General features: G+C 43.6%; 1 protein-coding gene across 1 annotated transcript; it reads right to left on the reverse strand.

The window, feature by feature from the left end:
- Positions 1–12,295: 12,295 nt before the first annotated feature.
- LOC102843527 (chromosome unknown open reading frame, human C1orf116) lies at positions 12,296–18,333 on the reverse strand. The gene is made up of 4 exons (XM_006887935.1): positions 18,229–18,333; positions 14,983–15,202; positions 12,872–13,833; positions 12,296–12,805 (listed from the first exon to the last, which is right to left on the reverse strand). Exons 1-4 carry the CDS (start codon positions 18,331–18,333, stop codon positions 12,296–12,298), a joined length of 1,797 nt encoding a protein of 598 aa, XP_006887997.1.
- Between the last annotated feature and the right edge of the window lie 4,609 nt (positions 18,334–22,942).

Below are 22,942 nucleotides of genomic sequence, written 5' to 3' on the forward strand. Positions count from 1 at the left end.
TTGCAATATCAAAAGCACTTTATTGCAAATCTGGGAGGACAGAGAGAATCTACTCAAAAACCTCCTCCTCATCTAAGAGTTGTCATTAGTTTTTATACTTGCATTAGGTGGTGGTGTTATTACGTGCCATTGAGTCACTTGAAACTCATAGCGACCCTATGTACAAAATAGGGTCTATGATAGACCTGCTCTATCCTGTGTCAATCTTATTGTCTCTGATTACACTTTCCCCATTACCCCAGTCACTGAATCAAACATAGAAGGTCTTCTTCCCTCCACCCTCCAAAGCATGACATCACTCTCTAAGGACTGGTACTGCCTTGCAACATGTGCAAAGTATGTCAGACAAAGCTTCAGAAACCTTGCCTCCAAGGAACAGCCTGGCTTCACCCTCTCCAGGACAAACTTAGCAGTCCATGTACACTTCTCCAGCACCACAGCTCAAAAGCATCAATTCTCCTTCTGCCATCCTTAGTCAGTGTCCAGCTTTCTGATGCATGGCAGGTAATTGCAAAGACCATGACCTGTATTAGGCACTTTAGTCTCCAGACTGACATCATTGCTCTTCAGTACTTTGGAGAGGTCTCTGACAGCAGAGTTTTCCAATGCAATACACTTCCTAATAAACAAACAGCTTGTGATATAGTTTACATATGACTGAGAAAGACATTTTCTTTTTTTTTATTTAATATTTATTTATTTATTGGGAAAAACATATTGGGGGTATAAGGAGGTGAGGGTTGGGGGCAGAAGGGTGAGGATGGGCCAGGATGCAGTTGCAGAGCTGCACAGCTTGGTCGGTGGGGGAAGCAGGTGAAGGAAATGATGAGGGTCCAGTGGGGACCAGATGCTACAGAGGAATGACAAGCATTTTCCAATAGTAATTAAACCAACTGACTTATTGAATTGGGAATTGGATGCTGACTCTCTGGCTTCTTCATGCTGAACAGGGGCGTAGATATAAAGGGGGGAAGGGAGGATGCTTTATCACCTTACTGGTGGTCTTGGGTTACAGCTGCTTGCCTTCTTGCTCCTGAGGGCCACGACGGTTCGCCCCAAGCCGGGGACCAAGCACAGCCCGCCCCAGACAGAGGGCCAAGGGCAGCCCGCCCCGGGCAGAGGGCCGCGACAGCTGAAGTAGTCTTTTTTTAAAAAAAGAAGAAGAAAAAGTGTGTGTGTGTGTGTGTGTGTGTGTGTACTGTCAAATTGGATCTGACTGGTAGAGGAGACTGCCCCTCCTTCTCCAGCAGAGCATGAAGTGGAGTCTGGGTCCCCCACCCCACCCCAGGTGCCTGTCAGGGCCTGAGTTTCAGCTGTCCACACCACAGCAGTGGGCAACGAGCTTAAAGCCCCTGATGGCTCTGGGCGCTGACTCTCACCAGTGGCTATGGATGAAGTCACAGGCGATGTTCAGCCAGCGCCGAGAGAAAGACATTTTCAAAGAGATAAATACTAATTCAATTGCCTGTAACTTGAGAAAAACATCTTCAAAGAGATAAATGCTGATTCAATTATATATAACTATAAAAACATCTTCAAAGAGATAACGTTAATCCAGATAAGAATTACATACAACTGAGGAAAAACTGGTTTCAAACAACTGAACACTAATCCAGGAAAGATGCATTTTCTTTCCTGGTAAACAAACATCTTAACGTATTTTACATGACTAAAGAAATAAAAATAGAGTTCTAGGACAAACAACCAGTTTTGCAGGCTAAAGGCAACTGATGTCAGCTTTACAATTACACCTATGTCTGAACAATCTTGAATTCATCAGTACCACCCCATCAGACAGAGTACAAGACCAGGCAGATTTCACTATTGCTTACAGCATTTCCATGAGGTAAAACCTACTTGATGGCACCTAGTAACAGCAACAACATTACAACTTTAGTTCTTTTTTCTCCAACCCACGTCTGTGTTTGTGCTATTCATCTTTAATATGATTCAATTAATTTGTTATTGTTTTTATTCCCGTTTGAAGCGCACTGTCCCTACCACCACCACCACACACACTCTAGTTGTTATATATTTGTATGTTTCTCAGTGGTTCAAGTGATCAATGCTTTCAGCTGATAATGGAAAAGTTTGAAGTTTGAATCCTTGCAGAAGTACCACAGAAGAACTATGAAGCTCTACTTAAAAAAAAAAATCATCCACCAAAAAAGTCTATGGAGTGCATTTCTCCTTTGGTTGGTAACTGGTACATACAGGTATGCATGTATTTCTTGGCACGTGAAGCATTATCATGGTTCTTAAACTTGAACTATGTGAAACAGTATGCTCAGATAACTCCAATTGTCTCTCTTCTGTTCTGTAGGCACTCCCTTTCCCCTTTCTTTCTACTGTTTTCCTATCCACCTTCTGAAGGAATTAATAACAGTGCTTTTTGGCTTACCTCATGTTTAGTTTTAGTACACATATATTTTCTATGTCTCTCTCTCTTTTTTTTTATATATATGAAAGAGAGTAGGCTGCAGATGAGTGTGTCCTGGTTGTTCAGTAGAAAGAGTGCTGGAAATGAAGAGGAGCAGATAGGAAGAGAGCAATTGAAAGCTCCTGAGGCTATCCAGAAGGTGGGGGGGGGGGAGGGGGGAGCATTGGTCAAGCTGTGGTGGAAGCAGAGAAAAAAGTGGGGGCAAGGGAGTTTTGAATGATGTTTGACGTAACCATGATTCGGTGAACTGATTATTGAGGGTGAAGGAGACAGCAGTGCAAAGTGACATTTGGGTTTCTGGCTGTTGAAGATGAATCGATGCTAATGCAGTTCACTGAGATTCGAAATACGTTGTCAAGAAAACCAACTGCCATAAATTCTATTCAAGCTCATAGTGTCTCTGTAGGTCAGAGTAGAACTGCCTGTAGGATTTTCAAGATTAAGTCACCGTGAAAACAAACTTCCATCTCTTTCTCCTGCAAAGCACCTAGTGGGCTCAAATCTCCACTCTTTTAGTTACCCACCTAGCAATTGTAACCACCACACCACCTGGGTTCACTACAGAACACTGTAAGAAGATCATATTTGTTAAAGGTTCTCTGCACAGAGGCATGTGTTTGTACCTGCTGAGTTTGAGGTGCCCCCAGGACATTTGAGTGGAGATGTGGTAGGCTGTGAGCTCAGAGGAGAGGTCTGAAGAGAATTTTCTCAAGAGATACTTCTTGCATTGGCCTGCCGGAGAGTCAGACCTGGAAATGAGTGCTCAACCAGCATTGGGAGTAATTTCATTCTCTGAGGGAACATGTAAATAGCAACAACAACAAGAACTTTGGTAGTCATCTCAACTTCTTTTTGTAGCAGGCTGGGAACCTAAATAGAGTGGCTGTTCAGGACATGGTACTCACTCAGCAATGTCCCAACGGGAAGGACCGGAGGAACTGAGTGGTTCCAGACTCTCAAGGTGGAGGAAGGAAGGTTGGAAGGTATCGAAACTAGAATTTTGCCTATTTTCAATATTTTGTAAAAATGTAAAGATGTCGCATTTAAACTAACTATAAGTAAGTCATACCTACCACCTTCACATGCCCAAGGCCTACCAGAGACGTTTACTAAAGTTGGGGATCCTGTATGATGGACAGGAGTAGGAGAGATGACAAAATCTCTATATTCAAACCACCAGATGGAATAGGAAAGGAACCACGTGGACCCCAGTAGAGTCCAGCTAAATGTCTGGAGGAGAGAGGTGCAGATCAGGGTGAGCAAAAGGAGAGATCAATGCCATTGTGATCTTGTTTTGGACTCTCCTCCCCATTTCATGAGGAGGTAAATTCTCCAGAGTTCATTTCAAGGAGATAGCTCTATTTATATGTGAGACTTTAAAAAAAAATTCCTTTGGGGTAAGACATGAGACTCTCATGGTTATACTTGACATTGGGAGGGAAAGAGAATAAAGCAAGGTGACATCTGAAGTGGAGTATTCTGTCAGAGGCATCTCAGCATTAGCCCTGAACCACCCCCCCACACACACACACACTTTTTCTCTCTCTCCAGTAAGAAGCTGAGAAAATAACAGCATGCTTAAATTGACTTGATTTCTTAAAGGAATCAATTCAAGAATTGGCCTAGTGGTCTGAACTGATAGAAGAAGAACAGTGAGGGTGAAGTTGGGTGGTAAGGAGAGTACAGGGTGTAGTTAGAGAAGAGAACAGCTGTATAAGGTAGGAAGGGTGGAGTGGGGAGAGTGGTCGTGTGAGCAGTCCCACAGGCAGCACCCATAGATACAGAACACAGGATAACTGCAAGGAGGTTGGCTTTGAGAGATGAGCAATGGGAAGGTTTTTTGATTGTTTCAAGCAGAGAAATTTAGGCGCAGGCAAAGACTAATCTTATTTTCAAGAGAGATGCACTTGACATCTGGATTACATATGTGTACGGAAATAATGGATGGCCTCTCACATCTTGAGGAAGGACACGTATGGAACGCTTGGGGCCCTTATGGCTTTCTTTTAGTCCCAAGTGGGTGTCAGCAGAGGGGACTTGCCAGTTGAATTGGGGGTCTCTGGCTCAGAGTTGCTGTGAAGCTGGACACTGTGACACTGATGTGTCAAATGCAATAATGGTTACCCATGGTGGACAGTGTTTGGTGGAGTTCCCCAATTAAAACAAGTTTGGAAGCAGGAGTGGCATTCACTTCCGAAATAGCTTGCCTCCAGAAACCCTATGAACCTGGAGAGAGGATGAATGTTATACAAGTGTTCAGGGCTTTTGTTCATATAGGTGTGATGAGTCACCTACAACTCAACAGCACTTAACAACAACAACAGCAACAACATGGTAATAATATTAACAAGCACCATTTTTTAAGCAATGCACTGTTTTTCTTTTTATATACATTACTTCATTTTAGTCTATTCTTATAAACATCTGTGAGAAGTGTTATTTTCTCTACTCTGAATGACATGGTTTCTCCTGTCCATCTTTTCATCCACTTAGCCACCTTTTCATCGACCTGCCCATCTTTTTTTTTTTCACCTGTCCATGTTTTAATGTACCTGTCTATCTTTTAATCCACCTGTCCATCTTTCTAATTGTATTAATATTCACTTGTTGACTAATTCTTCTGATGGTGGGATTAGGTAAACTAAGAGTTCTCTTGCAATTCATAGGTTCTAGGAGTCAACTAAACTCACAATGGACCCTATGAACAAAAGACATGAATGTTGTCCTATCCTACTCCATTCTCACAATCTCTGTTATGATCAAACCTATGATTACCGTCACCGTGCCAATCCATCGTGTTGAAAGTCTCTTTGACCTTAATTAGATTTTCGTTCAGTTTGACAAGGTGTTCGTCTTCCAAATGAAATTGACTTGTACCAGTGGAAGCTTGCATTTCTGGACTGTCATTTCTCTCTGAGACAGTCTGCTCCAAGTCCTTCATTTTATGAGTGAGATTAAGTATTCCATGAAAGCTTACCTGGGGCAAAGCCTTTCTAGGATGCATTTTGCTTCAGCATTGTACTGAACTCTAAATGCATGACACAGCATAAGGACAATTCATCTACATAATGAGAAAGAGGAAATGACAGCCTGGCATTCTAACGTCACCTGTGTTTACCTCACTTGTAGCTAAGAGATGATGATGATGATGATGATGATGATGATGATGATGATGATGATGGTGGTGATTTCTCCAATTCATAGGACCTTATGTCAGAAGAAACTTGGATAGATTATCCAATAGAACCTTCTTGTCTTCTGTATGATAACTCAGGTCTGATTCATTCCAGATACATTTCTACTATTTTTTTATTATTAATTTTGGTGAAAATTTACAGAGACTTTGGATTTCAATTCATTCATTTTTGCACTTTTCTCCCTGCCTGCCTCTCCCTTCCCCAGTACACTCTTCTCTTTGAAAAGTAAAAGAAAAATTCTTTCATTGTTTTACAATCCCTCCCCCTAGGTCCACCACACTATGCAGCCTTCATTCTGGACTCCTGTCACGACAATAATACCAAATCACATGTCCCTTTTAAGCAGTTTTCTCCCTCATCTGTTTCAATGCAGTATACATTATTTATCCTATCTTTCTCAGTCTCAAAGTAACCCCTAAGTCAGTCTTGTTTTACAACAGGGGCACTATTCAGTATTCGTCCTTTTGTGACTGAGATATTTCACTCAGCATAATGTACTCCAGAGTCACCCATTTTGAATAATATTGCATGAGTTCCTTGTGTTTCAATGAAGCAAAGTACTCCATTGTGTGACTATATTACAGCTTCTCTATTCATTTGTTTGTTGATGGGCACTTAGGTTGCTTCCAACTCCTTGCTATTGTGAACAAAGCTGCGATAAACATGGGTGTGCATGTATCTGCTTGGATGCCAGTTATGGTCTCTTTGGGGTATGTTCCCAGTAGTGGAATTGCTGGGTCAAATGGTATCTCTATTTGCAACTTTTTGAGAAAGCACCATACAGCCTTCCACAGTGGTTGCACCATTTTACACTCCCACCAACAGTGAATAAGGGTTCCAGTTTCTCTACAACCTCACCAGCATTTGTTGCTTGCTGTTCTGTTAAATTTTGCTATTTTTACTATGGTGAGATGGTATATCATAGTTGCTTTGACTATTTTTTTTAAGGTCTGATATATCTTGAGACCTAGTCTAGTCTCAATCTTTTTCTGACTTTTACCTGAGTTCTTTTCTTTATAATGTAAGCACACTCTTCCATTTAAAAAATAACTATATGATATTGTGTATATTTCTGAAGAATATAGCAAAAGTAAGTTAAAACCACTGCTATCAAGTCAATTCTGACTCATAGTGACCTTTCGTGGAGTTTTCAAAGCTGTAAATCTTTATGAGAGGAGATTATCTATGTTACTGACATGTCTGTGTTTCTATCAGTTCAAAGCCGGTGGATTTGAACTGCTGACCTTTCAGTTAGCATTTTGATATGTAACACATTAAGGCATCAAAGCTCAACATTAAGAAAATAAAGATTCTAATCACTGGGCCAACTGGTAGCACTATGAAATATGGAGAAGAGATTGGGACTATTAACAACTTCAGCTTGTTCGGGTCCACAGTCATCAGTCTTGGCACCAATAGCCAGAAAATCAAAAGACAAATTGGCTTAGGAAAGTCTGCTTTCAGGGACCTCTGCAGAGTCCTGAAGGGCAAAGATGTCAGTCTAGAAACTAATGTGCACCTGATCCAGGCTATGGTCTTCACAATTACTTGCTATGCATCAGAGATCTGGACAATGAATAAGCATGACAGAAGAAGAATCGATGCCTTTGAATTGTGGTGCTGGGGAAGAGTACTGAACCTATTATGGATTGGCAAGATAACAAACAGGTTTGTCCTGGAGATGGTGAAACCAAGTTGCTTTTTGGAGGCCAGGATTTTGAGGCTGTCTCACATACTTTGAGTATGTTGCCAGAAGGGGTCAGTCTTTGGAGGAGGACATCATGCTTGGAAGGGTAGAGAAACAATGCAGGAGAGCAAGATGTTGGGTAAAATAGAGTGGCACAGTGACTGTGGTAATAGAGGCAGGTGTGTCAGAGACAGTAAGATTGGCTCAGGATAGGACAGAATTCAGAGCTATTGTGCCTACGGTTGCTGTGAGTCACAGATAACTTGGCAGCACATGTCACCAAAGCTCCTTAAAGGGAGCAAAAAGGAGTAAATTAATAGTCATGGGCAACTAGAGATTTATGATATGGGTTTGAGTATACAGAAACGAGAAAGCTGGTTCACCTTTCAGCAGATGGAAACACCACATCCACATTTATCCTTCATTACAAATTGCAGGAAACATTGTGTGGGTGAAGTTGAGTCACCTAGAGGGTGTGACAAAAGCTAGGTGTTACTTTGGACTTTTATTTACAGCAAGAAATTAATTTCCTCTTAGAATAGGACTGAGTGAGCACCTAACTTGCAGCCCTTTCTGCATTCTTCTCTTAAAAAAAAATAACGCTATTCTTTATTGAGGGAGCTCTACTGGCGTAGCCACTAAAGAGTTGAGCTGTTCAAGTCAAAGGTAGTGCCTCTTTGGAGATTCCAATCCATCAGTGGATTTGATGGAGAAAGATGGATAATCCCCTCCCATGTAATTTACCCTCTAACAGCCCACTGGAGGGTCAGCTTATGTCAGTTCCAACTCAGAGGCAATGAATTGTTTCTTTGTTAATTCACTGAGGTTTATTGGATATACACTGTGTCAAGTACAGGGCTTTATGTAGTTCATGTCACTTATTCATTCCAAGAATCTCAGAAGTATGACTTTATTATCCTCGTTTTACAGAGGGGAAAGTTTAGAAAGTAGCATTTCAGGGGTTACCCAAAGTTCTCTATTAGCAACTGAAAAGGGGTCTGCATGACTTCCTAGTTACTTATATCTGTGAGGAAAAATCTTGGGGGCAAGGTGTCTGGATCTCCCTTAGATTCTGATGGAATTTTTCCAGTTCCTTCCATTGTCTCCACTAGTCTGTCAACTTACAGCTTCGTATTCTGGCAGTATGATTCAGTATGACAGTCTGATCCTTCTCATCTCCATGTACAATCACAGATCAAGGGAGGAAGTGGTCCACATCACACTCTAGCACATATTCTTGCCCAGCTCTATCTACAACCTACAGTAAGGCCTTATTTCCAGTCCTTCATTGGTTCTTCCGTTGCCTGCCAATCTCCCACATTACATGGTGGTTTCCGCTGGATCACATACTCCACTGCTGAAGGCAGTTAAGAGAAGGCTGGGCCCCTCCCAGGTTCCGTGTAGGAGAGAGCACGTAGGCCTGAGTGCGAAACTCCCAGAGTAGCACATGAGAAGTGAGTCAGAGGGGCAGCTGTCAACACATCTGAGGGGAAAGACTTTGCTTGGCTAGTGAGAGGCCACCTCCTGGCTTTGTTAGAGGATTTGGACCCAGTGGTGTCAAGAGTAAGCAGGGTATAGCACAGGCCTGAGGACAAGTGGACAAGTGCAAGAAGACTTGTCTCTGGTTTTTAAAATTAAATGATTGGCCTTCACATTCTTCCATATAATCTTTCAGGAAGGGCTCATCCAACTCAGACCCTACTTTCAACTCCAACCAGAGCATTAAAGCGGAATGAAGAGCAACACTGAGTGGATTTCAGAATTATCTCTTGTGAATCTGTTCTCATGTTCAGGTAGTTATATATCCTTCTGGGTTCCCCTTGTCCCTTTTCCAAAGGAGGACATGTGGATTTGGATCTATTATGCTATTCTTTAAACTCAAAGAACATTCTTAGAGCAGATCATGCTCTTTGGATGAAGGCAGAAGACTTTGAAAAACATGGAATCTTTAACAAGGAAAGAAGAGTGTTTCGGATCAGAATGGTGGAAATGAGCCCAAGTGTGAGAATGCAGTCGCAGGATGCGGGTTAGGTGGAGGTCTAATCTGGAATAAATATCACCTTTACCAAGGGGTGAGAATTTAACTTGGGTTACTCCTGATCAAAGGTCTATAGGTGGCTGCTTGAACAAAAGGTTGGAGGTTTGACTCCACTCATCGACACCTCAAAAAAAATTGTTGATGACCAACTTCTGAAATACTAGCCATTTGAAGCCTGTTGAGCCTCATTCACCTCTGACCTGAATGGGGCTGCTGTGAGTCAGGCTGACTGAAAGGTGAATCGTTGGCTGCTCTTGAGCAACCTGGGCCTTGTGTATGGTCAGGGCCTCAGATTCCTATCAAGGCTCTCTTGACAGCTCGTCTCAGGTTTCCTTAGTCATTAAGGAAGTAATGACTCAGGAATAAAGTGATTGCATCTCAGACAGGATCTTTAAATACAGCCAGTACAGCGTGTTGAATCATCCTTCAGAAGGGTGCCTTCTCGTTTGAGGGAATCGTTTACAGACATACCACCCTGAACATGCCCAATCTCATCTCTTTTGAGACAATCTTTAAAAAGACAAAAACTATTCGTGGTGCAGTAGTTAAAGCAAGGCTTCTAACCTAAAGGTCAGTGGTTTGAACCTATCAGACACTCCATAGGAAAAAAAAAAAAGCACAATCTGTTTCCATAAAGATTTGCAGCCTTGGCAACTATATAGAACAGTTTTGCTCTGTCCTATAGGGTCACTATGAGTCAGAATTGACCTGATGACAATAAGTTTTGGTCTTGGGATCTAAAAAAATGTATCATTTGGCCAGCTATAGACATACCAGTCACTTGTGACAGACCAGGTCTTCTCCCAGGGGCCGGGGACAGGGTACCTGGCTTATGAGTGCGTATGAAAGAATGTTCACACTCACACCCCACATACCACACAAAGGTGGGTCTTTTTGGCCTCTTTACCTTAACCTGCTCCTCATTCTCATGGAGTTTTGAAGGTGATGGGTCCCTAAGGACATGGTCCAGAAATACTTGGCAGATCTAAATGATGTCTTTCCAGCAACTGTTCCTTTGATCAGACCCTCACATCTGGAAATTCCAGACTTCACCCAGGTCACAGCTATAAACAAAGCCTACTTCCCCAGGGAGATTGGCCATGTCTGATCCGCAAAGGTGTATGCACAAGTTCACATCACCTACACATATTACCTGGGTTTTTTTAAATTTTGTTTTGTTTTTTTGGCATTTTCTCAAGTTGCATAACTTAGGAATTTGAAGGAGGTTCTGGTTAATAATATTATATGGCTGCTTTCCAAAACCTAGACAGAAAAATAAACTACCCCTCCCCCAAAGAAAACAAAACTAAAAAAAAAAAAAAATAAAACACTAAATATTATCCTGCACAGCATTTAATTTCTGACTCTTCAGGAAACACAGCAGGACCTTGATAGGTCTTGGGGTTGAGTCTTTGATCCCCACAATCCAGAGGCTTCTGTGAGGGTCTGAGGAGGCGTGGGGAAGGAGAGGCAGCAGGAGCCTCACAAGTCCTTCAGGCCTCAGAACTTGTTAAATGACAGCGTAACTGGGGATGAGTCACTTTCATTCTCCAAAGTAGTGAGAAAGGGGCTTCTTTAAGGTCCTGCTCAGCTCTGAGAGGCAATAAATGGCCAGAAGAAAAGGTAATGTACTGATTTTCCACCACAGGGGCTAGGGACATTAAAAAACCACCTGGAAAAGGGTGAGCAAAGCCTGAAACAGTGTCTGAGCACCCCTCTGAGTTGGGGCTCCTGTTTCTGCTGTTGATCTAACCCAGGCTTCAGTCATATGAAGACTGAGATGGGAGAGGAAAAGTGCAGGAAGACTTGGGGTTGGAGACCAGGGAGAATTTTATTCATTTATTTGTCTAGCTCATGGACAGGGCCTCTCAGAGTTGAGGTGGAAATGTATTCAGAGTCACCCTCCTGCTTCCCCAGATACCCGAGCCCTACTCTGGTAATCAGTCAACAACAAGGTTTTGTTACAGGCATGTGGCTTGTCCTTGGTACTGGAGACAGGAAAAGGGTAGAGGGTGAATAGATAACAAACCAACCCCTCTTAGTCCCAGGTCCCTGCCAGAGGGTGGATGCTTCATCCAGGGGGGTCCTCTGAGATCTTCACTTCATGTGGATCTCTGTTGGCCTAACCATCTTTTGTTTTTAAACCAATAACACTTCAGCTCTGGTGGTCTAATGGGTAGGAAGCTGTGCTGCCAACCCAAATTCAGTTTGAACCTGTCAGCTGCTCCCCCGGGAGAAAGATGGGCAATCTCCTTGTAGAGGGACTTGGAACTTCTGAACACTTGGTGGAGGGTCAGCTATGAGTCAGTTCTGACTCAAAGGCAATGCGAGAGAGAAAACACATCCGTTTCAGTTGCCTCATTTTACTTCTCTTCAGGCCTATGGTTCGAATCCACCAGCTTCTGGGAGAAGGATGAACAATCTCCTCCCATGAGATTTACTGCCTCTAAAAACCTGCTAGAGGATTAATACGTGTTTGACTTGACAGCACACAACAACAACCACAAATTACTTCAGGTTTAGCCAATACTCCCATCTTAGGTCTGGCTAGAATGAAGTCAACCCATGTAAGAAAATCTCTAGCAAAAGCAGAATTCTGAGCTAGATCTCCCTTTCAAAAAAAAAAAAATATATATATATATATACACACATATACTTTAAAAATATATAGACGCATATAAACTGGGGGATGCTTACACTCACCCACACACACATCTCTAGGAAATCATCTTCAGTATGAGCTCATGACAGAACACATGAGGACAACCTCTCCGAATATACACGCATGCTTGTTTCAAATCACTTTACAGAGGAGAGAGCTTCTGAGAGAAAACTCCCCTTGCTCCACCCCTGAGATGAAAGGGGCTCAGAAGCCTAACCCAGAATCTCTCCTTGTGCGGTGATGGAGGTGATGGTATGCAGGCAGTGAGAGCCTACTCCTTCAACAGTCCCAGCTTCCTCAGAGCCTCCCTTCTGTTTTCATCAGGCATGCCCCTTGGGGTGATCTGGACTGTGACATAAGGGGGCCGAGGAAGCTTGTTACGGCTCTGCCCAGAGTAGGACAGGCGTTTTGAGTTCCGCTCCTCCTCCAGATCAGCCAGCTTGCCCACCTGGATGCCTGCGAAATCCTTTCCTGTGCCCGAGGAGGCCGGCCGGGGCCCGGAGTTCCGCAAGTCACTGGGTGAGATTTTGTCTACGAAGGAGCTCTTTTCCAGAGATGAGCTGGTTTGGGGGCTGGGGTCTTTCTCAGCTGAGAGGTAGCTGCTGAGGCCCACCCCTGAATGTTCCAGACCAGGAATGTTGCTTTCCTGTAGGGTCAGCCCCGCATCATGCTTTGGTGGAGTCAGGGGGCTGTTTGCGCTTGTGGCCTTAGGGATGGGAATTGGCATGGACTTGGCTCCTGGAGTCATCCCTGGAAGGGTCCCCTGAGCAGGAGCTGAAACCTTCCCTTGAGAAGATCCATGGGTCAGAACTGAAGTCGAGGCCCTTATAAAAGAAGATCCACGAGCTGGAGGCGAAGCCTTCATAGGAGGTGGTTCCCGAGCTGGAGATGAAAGTGGGACCTTTCCTGAAATGGGAAAGGCTGCTGATGCCTGAGCTGTTGCTGCTGGCTGAGCTGGAGTGGAAGCAGGAGCCAGGGGAGTGGCCCGGGCAGAAGGCTCCTTGAGCCGGAAGGAGCTGGAGGGCTTATTTAAGTGGAGGCTGGGCTCGTCTTCATCTTGCGGCAGCCCCAGTTTCTCCAAGGCCTCTCGCCGTGCTTTCCTCTGCTCCTGCAGTGAAGAGGACACCAGGCCAGAATCTCCAGGGGCCACCTCAGAGTGGCGGGACAGCCAGTTGTGGGTGTCACTGTGGAAACTGGTTCGGCTGCTTTTCAGAATAATGTTGGGTGGCAGCTTCCGGGGTTTGGGGGCTGTGAGGGGTCCCATGCGGACATTTGAATTGCCCCCAGATGGGAGCAGGGCATCCCCAGCTCTAGCATGCTGAGCTGATGAGGCAGAAGAAGATTGATTTTGTCCTGGACCTGTGGCTAGGTCATTCTCCTTGGCGTTTTGGGACATGACCTCTGAAGGAGCTTCCTCTCTCTTCTGGGGACTGGAAGATGGATGAAGCTGGGCTGTGCTGCCCAGCTGCCCTGGTCTCTTGGACAGGCTGCCTTCCCCACACGACTCTGGCCCGGAGTCCCGGAAGCCCTCCGGTGGTGGGATGAGCACCACGTCCAAATCGAGCTCGGCCTCCTGGGGGCTGGTGGGGGCTTGAAGGAGCTTACTGCTCTGATGGTCCTCTTTGCTCTCAGGCGCTGGTACAAGTCCTTCAGATTGTTCGTGGATGTGGTTGGTAGCCTGGCTGGGGCTTTTCTTGGGCTTCTGGTTTCTGCCAATGTGGATATTTCGGGGGAGGCTGTGGGAGACAGACCTGAAGCTCAGGCCTTGTGGCTCAGAGGTTTGGGATGAGCTGAGCTGAGTTTCTCTTCCTAGTGTCTCTGGTGCGGGCTGGGTGGCCGTCACTTCCTGATGTGCTGTGAGAGGGAAGACAAACAAAATAAGAGTGGCCAGAGGTAAGAGCCTGGCTGCAGTGGGAAAAGCAAATACTCCCTGAACTCTGATCTCTAATTAGCAGTGGACGGTTTGATTTCATTGCTCTTAACTGGGCAGCACTCTCTTCTGAATATTATTTAGACTAATGAATCAGTAACAACTGATTTCTTTCAACCAAGGATCCTCCATTATTTTTTTTAAATGGAGGCTGTAGAGAATGTAGCCCCAAATTATTCCATTCCCTTGACACAGGCTCTTTCCGAGACTATCAAGATACACCAGGCTTGGGGACAAGGGGACCGCTCCTTCAGGCTATCACAAGGTTGCCACACATCTGAGCCCAATAGGAACAAATGTGCAGTATTTTGTTCTTCCTTCCATCTTCCACCTTTCATTTCTCTGAGAACCTGCATGGTTTGTAAATGGTCACAACCGCCCTGCCACAGAGCATGGCATAGGCTCCTTCCTCTCTGAGTTAAGCAGGCATCTCAGTCCACCAGGGCTGTGAATCAACCTCAAGAACAGAGAAGCCCCATGTCCCATTTTATTGCTCTATCTCTAGAGAGGATCTGATGCAATGTCAATACCTGCTAAATGAGTGACTAAATTATTGCAACCCGGATACCAGTGGGAGTGCCTTCAGGCTGATCGTGCCCCCCCCCCAGGATTGGTTATATCATTCTACTGAACCTGAACCCCACTGGCTCTCCACACTCTCACACTCTCAAGGTCCTCAGGCACCACCCTTTGCAGTTAAAGCAACCCTTCTCACCCTCCTTATCTCCTGCAGCCTCCTCCTCTGCCTTACTCAGATTAGCTCTCCAGACTGACTCAGTCTCTCCAGAGCCAACCACCCACCTCTCCTTGCTGCCCTCCCCGAATTCTGTAGTCTTATCTCTTTTGAATTTGTCAAGGAATGATGGCAACCGATCAAAGTCCTTCCTCACCCAAGTCTTTGATACTTCTTCGGAAAAGACAGGAGAGTGGTAGGAATGTCCCTGTCCCTTGCTCTGCCCATGACCTTTGGGACAGAGGGCAGGGGAGGTAGAAACAGCCAGAAGAATGCACAGATTCTCTAGGTTTGCTGTTTCTCTTACCCTGGGGAGCAGGTGCAGGTGGAGGTGGAGGTGGAGGTGGAGGTGGAGGTGGAGGCAGCGTCCGGGAAGCCTGGGGAGTCAAGACCGACTCAGACTCGTCAGCAGACAGCCCGCTGTCGACCTCAGTGTCCAAGGATTCAATGGTCTCCTCCAGGAAGAGCAGACACTCCTTCTCTTCAGGGGACAAGAAGTCGTAGCTATTGTCACTCTGCTGGGAGGGACAGGGGAGAAGAGGAAGGACAAGAGGGAGAGAGAGCTGTGAGAGGAGCTTGTGACTGCAGAAACTGGCGGGGCCTGAGAACCACCCTGCTGTGGAGAAGGAATGCTGAAGAGCTGGAAACCTGTCCACACCACAGTGCTGCCCTGCAAACCACCTGAAACTGCAGGTGCTGGGAGCATAGCTAAGACGGCTGGGCTGCCCCACTACTGTCAGCTCTAATCCTTGGTAGAAGGGCTTGGCTCCGAAGCAGTCCCAAATTCTAGGCCCAATTTCTCCAGCTGACCATTGACATGGATTTCAGGAATCCATGTGCTTACAAGGACTTGCGTTCAGTTTCCACCAGGCTCACGCTCATTTTAGCCATAACATATGTACAGGCAATACACATGCGGTCACCATGCACCGGAAATCAACTTGATGACAATGACTTATAATGATCTGAGTTTGAATTGGAGTGATGTTGCTGTCAATTTTTCAAAGTCTTTTTGTATACTTGATTTTGTGTGTCAAGGGCAGTATGAGGACAAACAGGAAATGTGGTCAAGGACTCACTGCCGGGCCAAAGGGAATGACTAGCACAGATAAATAACGAAATAATTTACACTTGACTTTGAAATGCATTCCATACTGGATTTTTCCCCCCTCTTGCATATTTAGTATCTTGATGGCATTTGATTCTGGCTACCATTCAAACGAGTGTAAATTTTTTAAGCAAATATTAAAGAGGGTAGGTGAGTGGAGAAATCAGATGGGTACAGAGGAATGGAAAGAAATTTGGTGGCACATACACACATACTTTCAGTTACAAAAAAAGATGGGCACTGTCCATAGTCCATTATTGTTGTTGTTATGTGCCTCAAGTCACTTGCAACTCATAGTGACCCTATGTACAATAGCTCTGAACTCTGCTTTATCCTGAGCCAATCTCACTGTCTCTGATACACCTACACCCATTAACAGCCGGCCGCTCCCCAGAAGAAGGCATTGAAAGGCAATGCAGAAAGGAAAATGGGAAGAGAAAAAATGTCACCAGACTTTCTACCATTTCTACCCTTTTTCCTAATAGTTGGGACACATAAGAGTTGTATGTTCTCCAGATCCAAGTAGATGGCCAGGACAGATTTTTTTGAGGCAGCCCTAAACATATTCTTGTAGTTGTGAAAGGCAGATGAGGGCATAACATCTTCTGGCTCAGTGACGGAAACCTATACCTCAAATACAGACTGAGAAAGACTCTTTGAACAGGCCTCTTCTTTTGGAAACCCTTTAATCCCTGCTACATTGTGTGTCAATGGTACATGACTATTGACGTTGGCCTACTAGGAAAAAAAATGATGTCTCACTGGCTTAATCATCTAGGATAAAAAATAAATTATATACAGATTGTCTGTTATGTGGATTTGTGTGTGAGTGTATCCTGCTTTTTCCATTCTGATTCTGCAGATTGTAACTCCTTGCTTATTAAACATCTCTATTATTCAGTAGAGACCTTTACATAGTTCTTCACTCTTCAAATGCTTCTATAGATTACTAGGCTGTAAAAATGTGAGTTATCAAGAGTTATGTACCAACAGCAAAGGGAAATATATAGTCTTATACTGAGGTTCAAATTAATGCACAATAAAATGACAGTTTATTCAATACCACTCACAAATAGTGAGTGGTATTGAAAATAGAAAAACACAGGAACTTTGGAAGAATCTCAATTTGTGCTCACACAATTTCTTCTCTACATAGAGGCATCAGGTGAATACGTTACAAAAGCAACTCCTCCAGGAATCCTGTGAGCTGTTAATATTATCTCCATTGTAACACTAGGGAGATTGACTTTTAGAGCTGTTAAGAAATTTGCCCCAGGTGCAACCACTGTGGAGGTGGTGTGGCACTTTCTCAAAAAGTTGCATATAGAGATACCATTTGACTCAGCAAGTCCACTACTGAGAATATACCCCAAAGAGACCATAAGCGCCATCCAAGTAGATATATACATACCCATGTTTATCGTGGCTTTGTTCACAATAGCAAGGAGTTGTAAACAATTTAAGTGCCCATCAACAAACAAATGGATAAAGCTGTAGTCTATTCATACAATGGAATACTACACAGTATTGAAAAACAAGGAACTCATGCAATATTATAAAAGTGGGTGACTCTGGAGGACATTATGCTGAGTGAAATATCTCAGTTACAAAAAGGACAAACACTGCATAGTGTCATTGTTGTAAAACAGGACTGACATCAGGGTTGGGGGGAGACTGAGAAAGATAGGATAAATAATTTATACTGCATTGAAACAGATGAGGGAGAAAACTGTTTAAAAGGGACATGTGATTAGGTATTGTCATGACAGATGTCCAGAATGAAGTCAGCATAGTGGAGTGGACTTGTGGGGAAGGATAACAATGAAAGAATTTTTCTTTTACTTTTCAAAGAGAAGAGCAAATTGGGGTAAGGGAGTCGTGGGCAGGGAGAAAAGTGCAACAATGAATGAATGCAAATCCTCAGTCTCTGTAAACTTTCATTAAAATTAATAATAAAAAAAAAATGTTTTTAAAGTAAAAAAAAAATTGCCCCACATAGCCAATAAGTAGGGGGACCCAGATAGGTTTGACCCTTGAATACAAGCTCCTAATTACTCTGTTTTTGATCTTTGTTAGGCTTATGTTACGAAATCCACATACTGCAAGGATCTAATAATAATGCCCAGTTTCCATCTCCACTCAGATCCTGCCTGGCCCTGTCATATCTACTCAACCTCCAAACCTAATGAAAATTAGGAAAGCAGGGGTATTCTCATTTTTGGCACTGCTCTTCAAGGTAGTGCCACCACCACCCCTACTCTCTGTAGAACACGGGGTGACTCAGAGAATGAAAGACCCAATTGACGGTGTGATTCACTTTGAGAGGAAAAATGACAGAGAAGGTGCAGTGAGTAAGGGCCTGGAGGTAGAGCAGGGCAGGCAGGGCCAGCAGGTATGCAGAAAGCAAGCCAGGGTGCAGGACAGAGTACGTACAGATCCCGAGTGGGTGGAGGTGGTGCTCATCATGCTGTCACAGCTGCCGTTTCGGGTCACGGGTTCCGAGCCCGGCCCCACTGGCCACAGCTCCCTCTCGGGCATCGCCTGAAGCAAGGTGCAAGGGGCTCCCAGAGGGGAAGCGAAGAGAAGCGAAGAATGTCCCAGGCCGGGCCTGAAAAGAGAAGAATCCAAAGCACGTGTGAGCCAAGGCATTGGCAAGGCTCTGCCCAGACCCTGGAGCAGTGTAGCAACCGGGACACCAAGCAAGCAGAGAGCTAGAGGGGGCCATCAGCCTGAGTCCCGGGCTGTTGCAAGGACAGCCAGTAGGCTCACAGGACATGCGGAAGGGAGGACTTGGCTGTGGAGACGCAGTCTAGCCAGAGAGGAGAACCCATCGCTTCTTAAGTCACCATTTTTTCTGAAGCAGGAAGCTTAACCCACATTTTTGTTACAATAAACAATTTGACAGGCGTTAACAGCTTGGGTTCTGGAGGCAGTTGCATTTGAGTTCAAATCCCAGTTTAGTCATTTATAGTTACGGACTTTAAAGTAAATGACTCTGAGCAGCGTCGTCCCTGCCTTACAGCAACTGTAAGGATTGAACGAGAGGCCATGGTGCAGTTTAGACTCATCCTCCATTGGTTTCAAGTCTGTCAACTTTTACAGGAGCTTACTATCTTGTTTCCCCTCCATAATAATGGTGGATGTAAACTGCCAATTGGTTTCAATTAGCTCCCCAACAGGTAACCCACCAAATACCACCAGGCTCCTTATACCACTGTCTGTTGGTATTAAATACTAACTTTAGAGAAAAAAAAAAGAAAGAAAGTAACCCAAACCAAAACACCCTTCATTGTGGTCAAGTTTGAACAGACTCATAGCTGACCCTGCAGTGGGTTTGGGGAAGCTGTAAATCACTCGGGAGACTGCCAATCTTTCTCCCACAGAGCCACTGGTGGATTTGAACGGCTGGCGGGGAGCCACCTTTTGAGTCAGCAGCCCAGCTCTTATTGGACTGTGCCACCAGAACTCCCTAAATTCATCACTATGACTGTCCTTACAAAGATGAAAACTACAATGACACTAAAGTGAAGTAAAAATATAATGTATGAAAGGATGTTTTGGGGGAAAAGGGAAGCAATCTCCTCCTGCGCAATCAACCACCTCTGAAAACCCTCCAGCCTTTTCTTGCTCCCGGGGAATCCAACACAATGTCACTCCTGAACTCCTTTAGCAGTGCCCAGAAGGCTGCAGAAATAAAAGCAATTGCAATAGCATTGCTTCTAAGAACACAACATGCTATCACGCACAGGTATGCTAATTAACTCTTCAAAATAACCTGCAGCACGGGCAGAACGTGACATTGCCTACATTCTACAGAATGAGAAAGAAGGGGGCCTCCTTCCATTGCCATTTCCTGAAAGAAGTAGGGAATGATCTGTAAGGGTATACACAGGGGCAACCTTCAGATCCAGGGGCCCCCAGGGCAAATGCAAGAATGACACATTCACAAAGAAATGTCTTTGGCATGTCACCAGATGAAATACTGAAAGCCCTGGCTGGGATCATCCTCTCCTTATACCTCATACCTTAAGTCCTATTAATCATCTGGCTCAGCTGTATGCTTCTAGGCCAGATAATTGCCCCAACAACAGACAGATATTTCCAAAGAGCAGGGAAATGGCATCTATTGCCGTTGAAGATCACCAGGTGCTATTATCACCAAAGAGATGAATCTGAACTTGAAGCTGAAGTTAAATGGGTTCTAAAGTGATTGCACTTCATTTCCACATTGAATCTTCTGACCCAAAGAGTTTAGACTATTTAAAAAATATATTAAAAATTATTTAGTATTGGTCATCTACTTTAGAAATAACTGGTAATTGCTAACCCAAGAATTCAACTTTATGGATAATAAACAATTATATATAAAATTGAGAAGAATGTGAAAACCAGAACATTTAACTGTGCCCATACGAAACTTGCACACAGACCAAAAAGCACTAACTCAAACAGAAGAAGGGGCATTCTGTAGTTTAAAACAAAGGTTCGGTCAGGGCTGCATTTTTTCCCCACATCTATTCAACATGTATGCTGAGGAAATATTTCAAGAAGATGGACAATATAGAGAAGAATCTGGTATTAGTATATGAGAAAGACTCATCAACAACCTGCATTATTATATAGATGGTACAATCTCACAGAAATTGAAGATGACTTGAAGCACTTACTGAAGAAGATCAAAGACAATATAGTCTTCAATATGGATTAAATAAAAACAATAGGATAATAAAAATCCTCACCAATACTGGACTAATCATCACGATAGATGGAAAAACTTGAAGTTGTCCGTAATTTCATTTTACTGTGTCCAACAACCAAGCTCAGTGGCAGCAGTAGTCAGAAATCAAAACACACGTTTCATTGGGCAAATCTATTGACAAAGACCTTTTCAAAGGGTTAAAGATGTCCGATTAAAGGCTAAGGTGTGCCTGAACAATGGTACTTTCAATTGCTTTCTCTGCATTTGAAAGTTGGACATGACTAAGGAAGACCAAAAAAAGAGTCATTAATTTTGAACTGAGGTGTGGCAAGGAGTACTGATTACACCAAGGGCTGCTAAAAGAACAGCAAATCTGTTTTAGAGGAAGTGCAACCAGGGTACTCTTAGAGGCAAGGAGAGTGAAACTTCATCTCACATATTTTGGGTTATGTCTCAGTAGAGGTCAGTCTTGGGAAAAGATATGGTTGGGATATTGGAGGGTCAGAGAAAGAAATGAAGACCCTCAAAGAGATGGATGCACACAGCGACTCCAACAATGATCTTGAGCATGGTGGAGACGTAAGGATGGTATAGAATAGGGCAAGGCTTTGCTCTGTTGTTCACAGGGTCATTATGAGTTGTAATTGATTTGAAGGTTCATAATAGAACAGAAAAGGGCAGTTACAGGTGAATCAGCCTGCTAAAAATATCACTCCTGGCAGGAAATGGTAGAGAAGCCAGAAGAATGCAAAGAACAAGAATAGTCCATTCAGCCACTACACTAGAAAGTCTTCTAGGGCCTATCTGGATACACACAAAGTTAGAGGCTTAAAAGTGGCAAAAGAATTGAATAGCTCCAGGTGGATTTAAAAAGTTATTGGTAGCATTGAGTAACAAAAAGTTATAGGTGGTATTGAGTAGGTTTCAACTCAAAACCACTCTAAACACAACCCTAAATAAACACTTCCTGGTACTTCATCATTACAATCATGGCTATTTTTTAGAACAGCCTGATAATGTGCCCAAATATGTGAGACAAAGGCTGTGTTGTCTAGAAACTGCAGATTATTAACAGCTTCCCTCCAACACTAATAACATATTCTTCATATAGTCCAGTTCCTCAGACTACTTATTTAGCATGCACACTGAGTATATACAGAGAAAGGATGTAACCTTGATGTACACCTTTCTTTACTTTAAACCGCTTACTCAGTTCAAAGAACTACCTTTGATCTACTTACAGGGGTTGCAAGAGTGAAGACTTTTAGCTTGCAGTGTCATCCATAATTTATTCCACACAGTTGAATGCCTCTGCTAGTCATTTTTTTGGTATTCTCTGCTTTCAGTCAAGATGTATCTGACGTGACTAAGGATAAACCTCAATCCAAATCCTCTTTTGTATCCAACTTGAATTTCTGGCAGTTCTCTGCTGATGTGTTGCTGCAACCTTTTAATTAACTTCTGCAAATATTACTTGCATGTGATATTAGTGATACTGTTTGGTAATCTCTGCATTCTGATGCATAGTTTTTCTTTGTAATGAGAATAAATATTAATCCCTTCCAAGTACCTTTCAAATTCCTTGTCCAAGGGAGTTAGCAGACAGGAAACTTTCATTTATCGAAATATTGGTGGCTTAGCATGGTGATCATGGGTACAGGCCATGGACGAAAACATTTTGGGTTTCATTCCAAGCTCACCTCTCACTAATTGTACATCTTTGAGCATGTTATTTAATATCCTCGTACTCTTATTTTCAGTATGATAATAATTGTGAACTTACCTCCCTTGTCATGAGAAGCTGATGCATTAGTATGTATAGATACTTCTAACAGCGCTGATCTAAGCATGTTAGCCAATATCAGTGCATGAGCTGAGAGTTGTACCATTTCTGCTGATAGTGAACAGGTGATGATGGATTGAGAGATTTTAATAGAAGGAGGAAATGCTTCTGTGGTGCAAAACAAAGTGCAACACAGAACTGTCAAGCAATGGTGAAAGTCTGGTTTATGTTGAAGATCACAGGGGTAAAAAGTAAGATGTTGTGAGTAATCAAGTCATAACTGACCCATAGCTGATGCTCCCGTGAAACTTCACAGGCAGTAAAACTCATGGGAAGAGATGACCCATCTTTCTCTTACTGAAAAACTGGTGGATTCATACACAGTGGTAGCTTTAGGATTGCAGAGCAGCTTCTTATCACTAGGCCAAATACATATGCATGCATATATGATGGATGGATATGTATGTGTGTGTGTGTGTGTGTGTGTGTGTGTCTATTTAAAACAACAACAAAAAAGTGGCATAGTCTGTAGGAAGTTGAGCTCTTTAAGTCAAAGGTGGAGAAACTCTGTGGTTAGAGTCCACCAGCGACTCCACAATAGAAAAATGAGCCGTTTCCTCCCAGGAGTTTACAGCCTCCCTAAAACCCACTAGAGGAATTTGAGG

The sequence above is a fragment of the Elephantulus edwardii genome, unplaced genomic scaffold, assembly GCF_000299155.1.
Source record: "Elephantulus edwardii isolate Elephantulus edwardi_28Jun2011 unplaced genomic scaffold, EleEdw1.0 scaffold00063, whole genome shotgun sequence".
Taxonomy (NCBI): domain Eukaryota; kingdom Metazoa; phylum Chordata; class Mammalia; order Macroscelidea; family Macroscelididae; genus Elephantulus; species Elephantulus edwardii.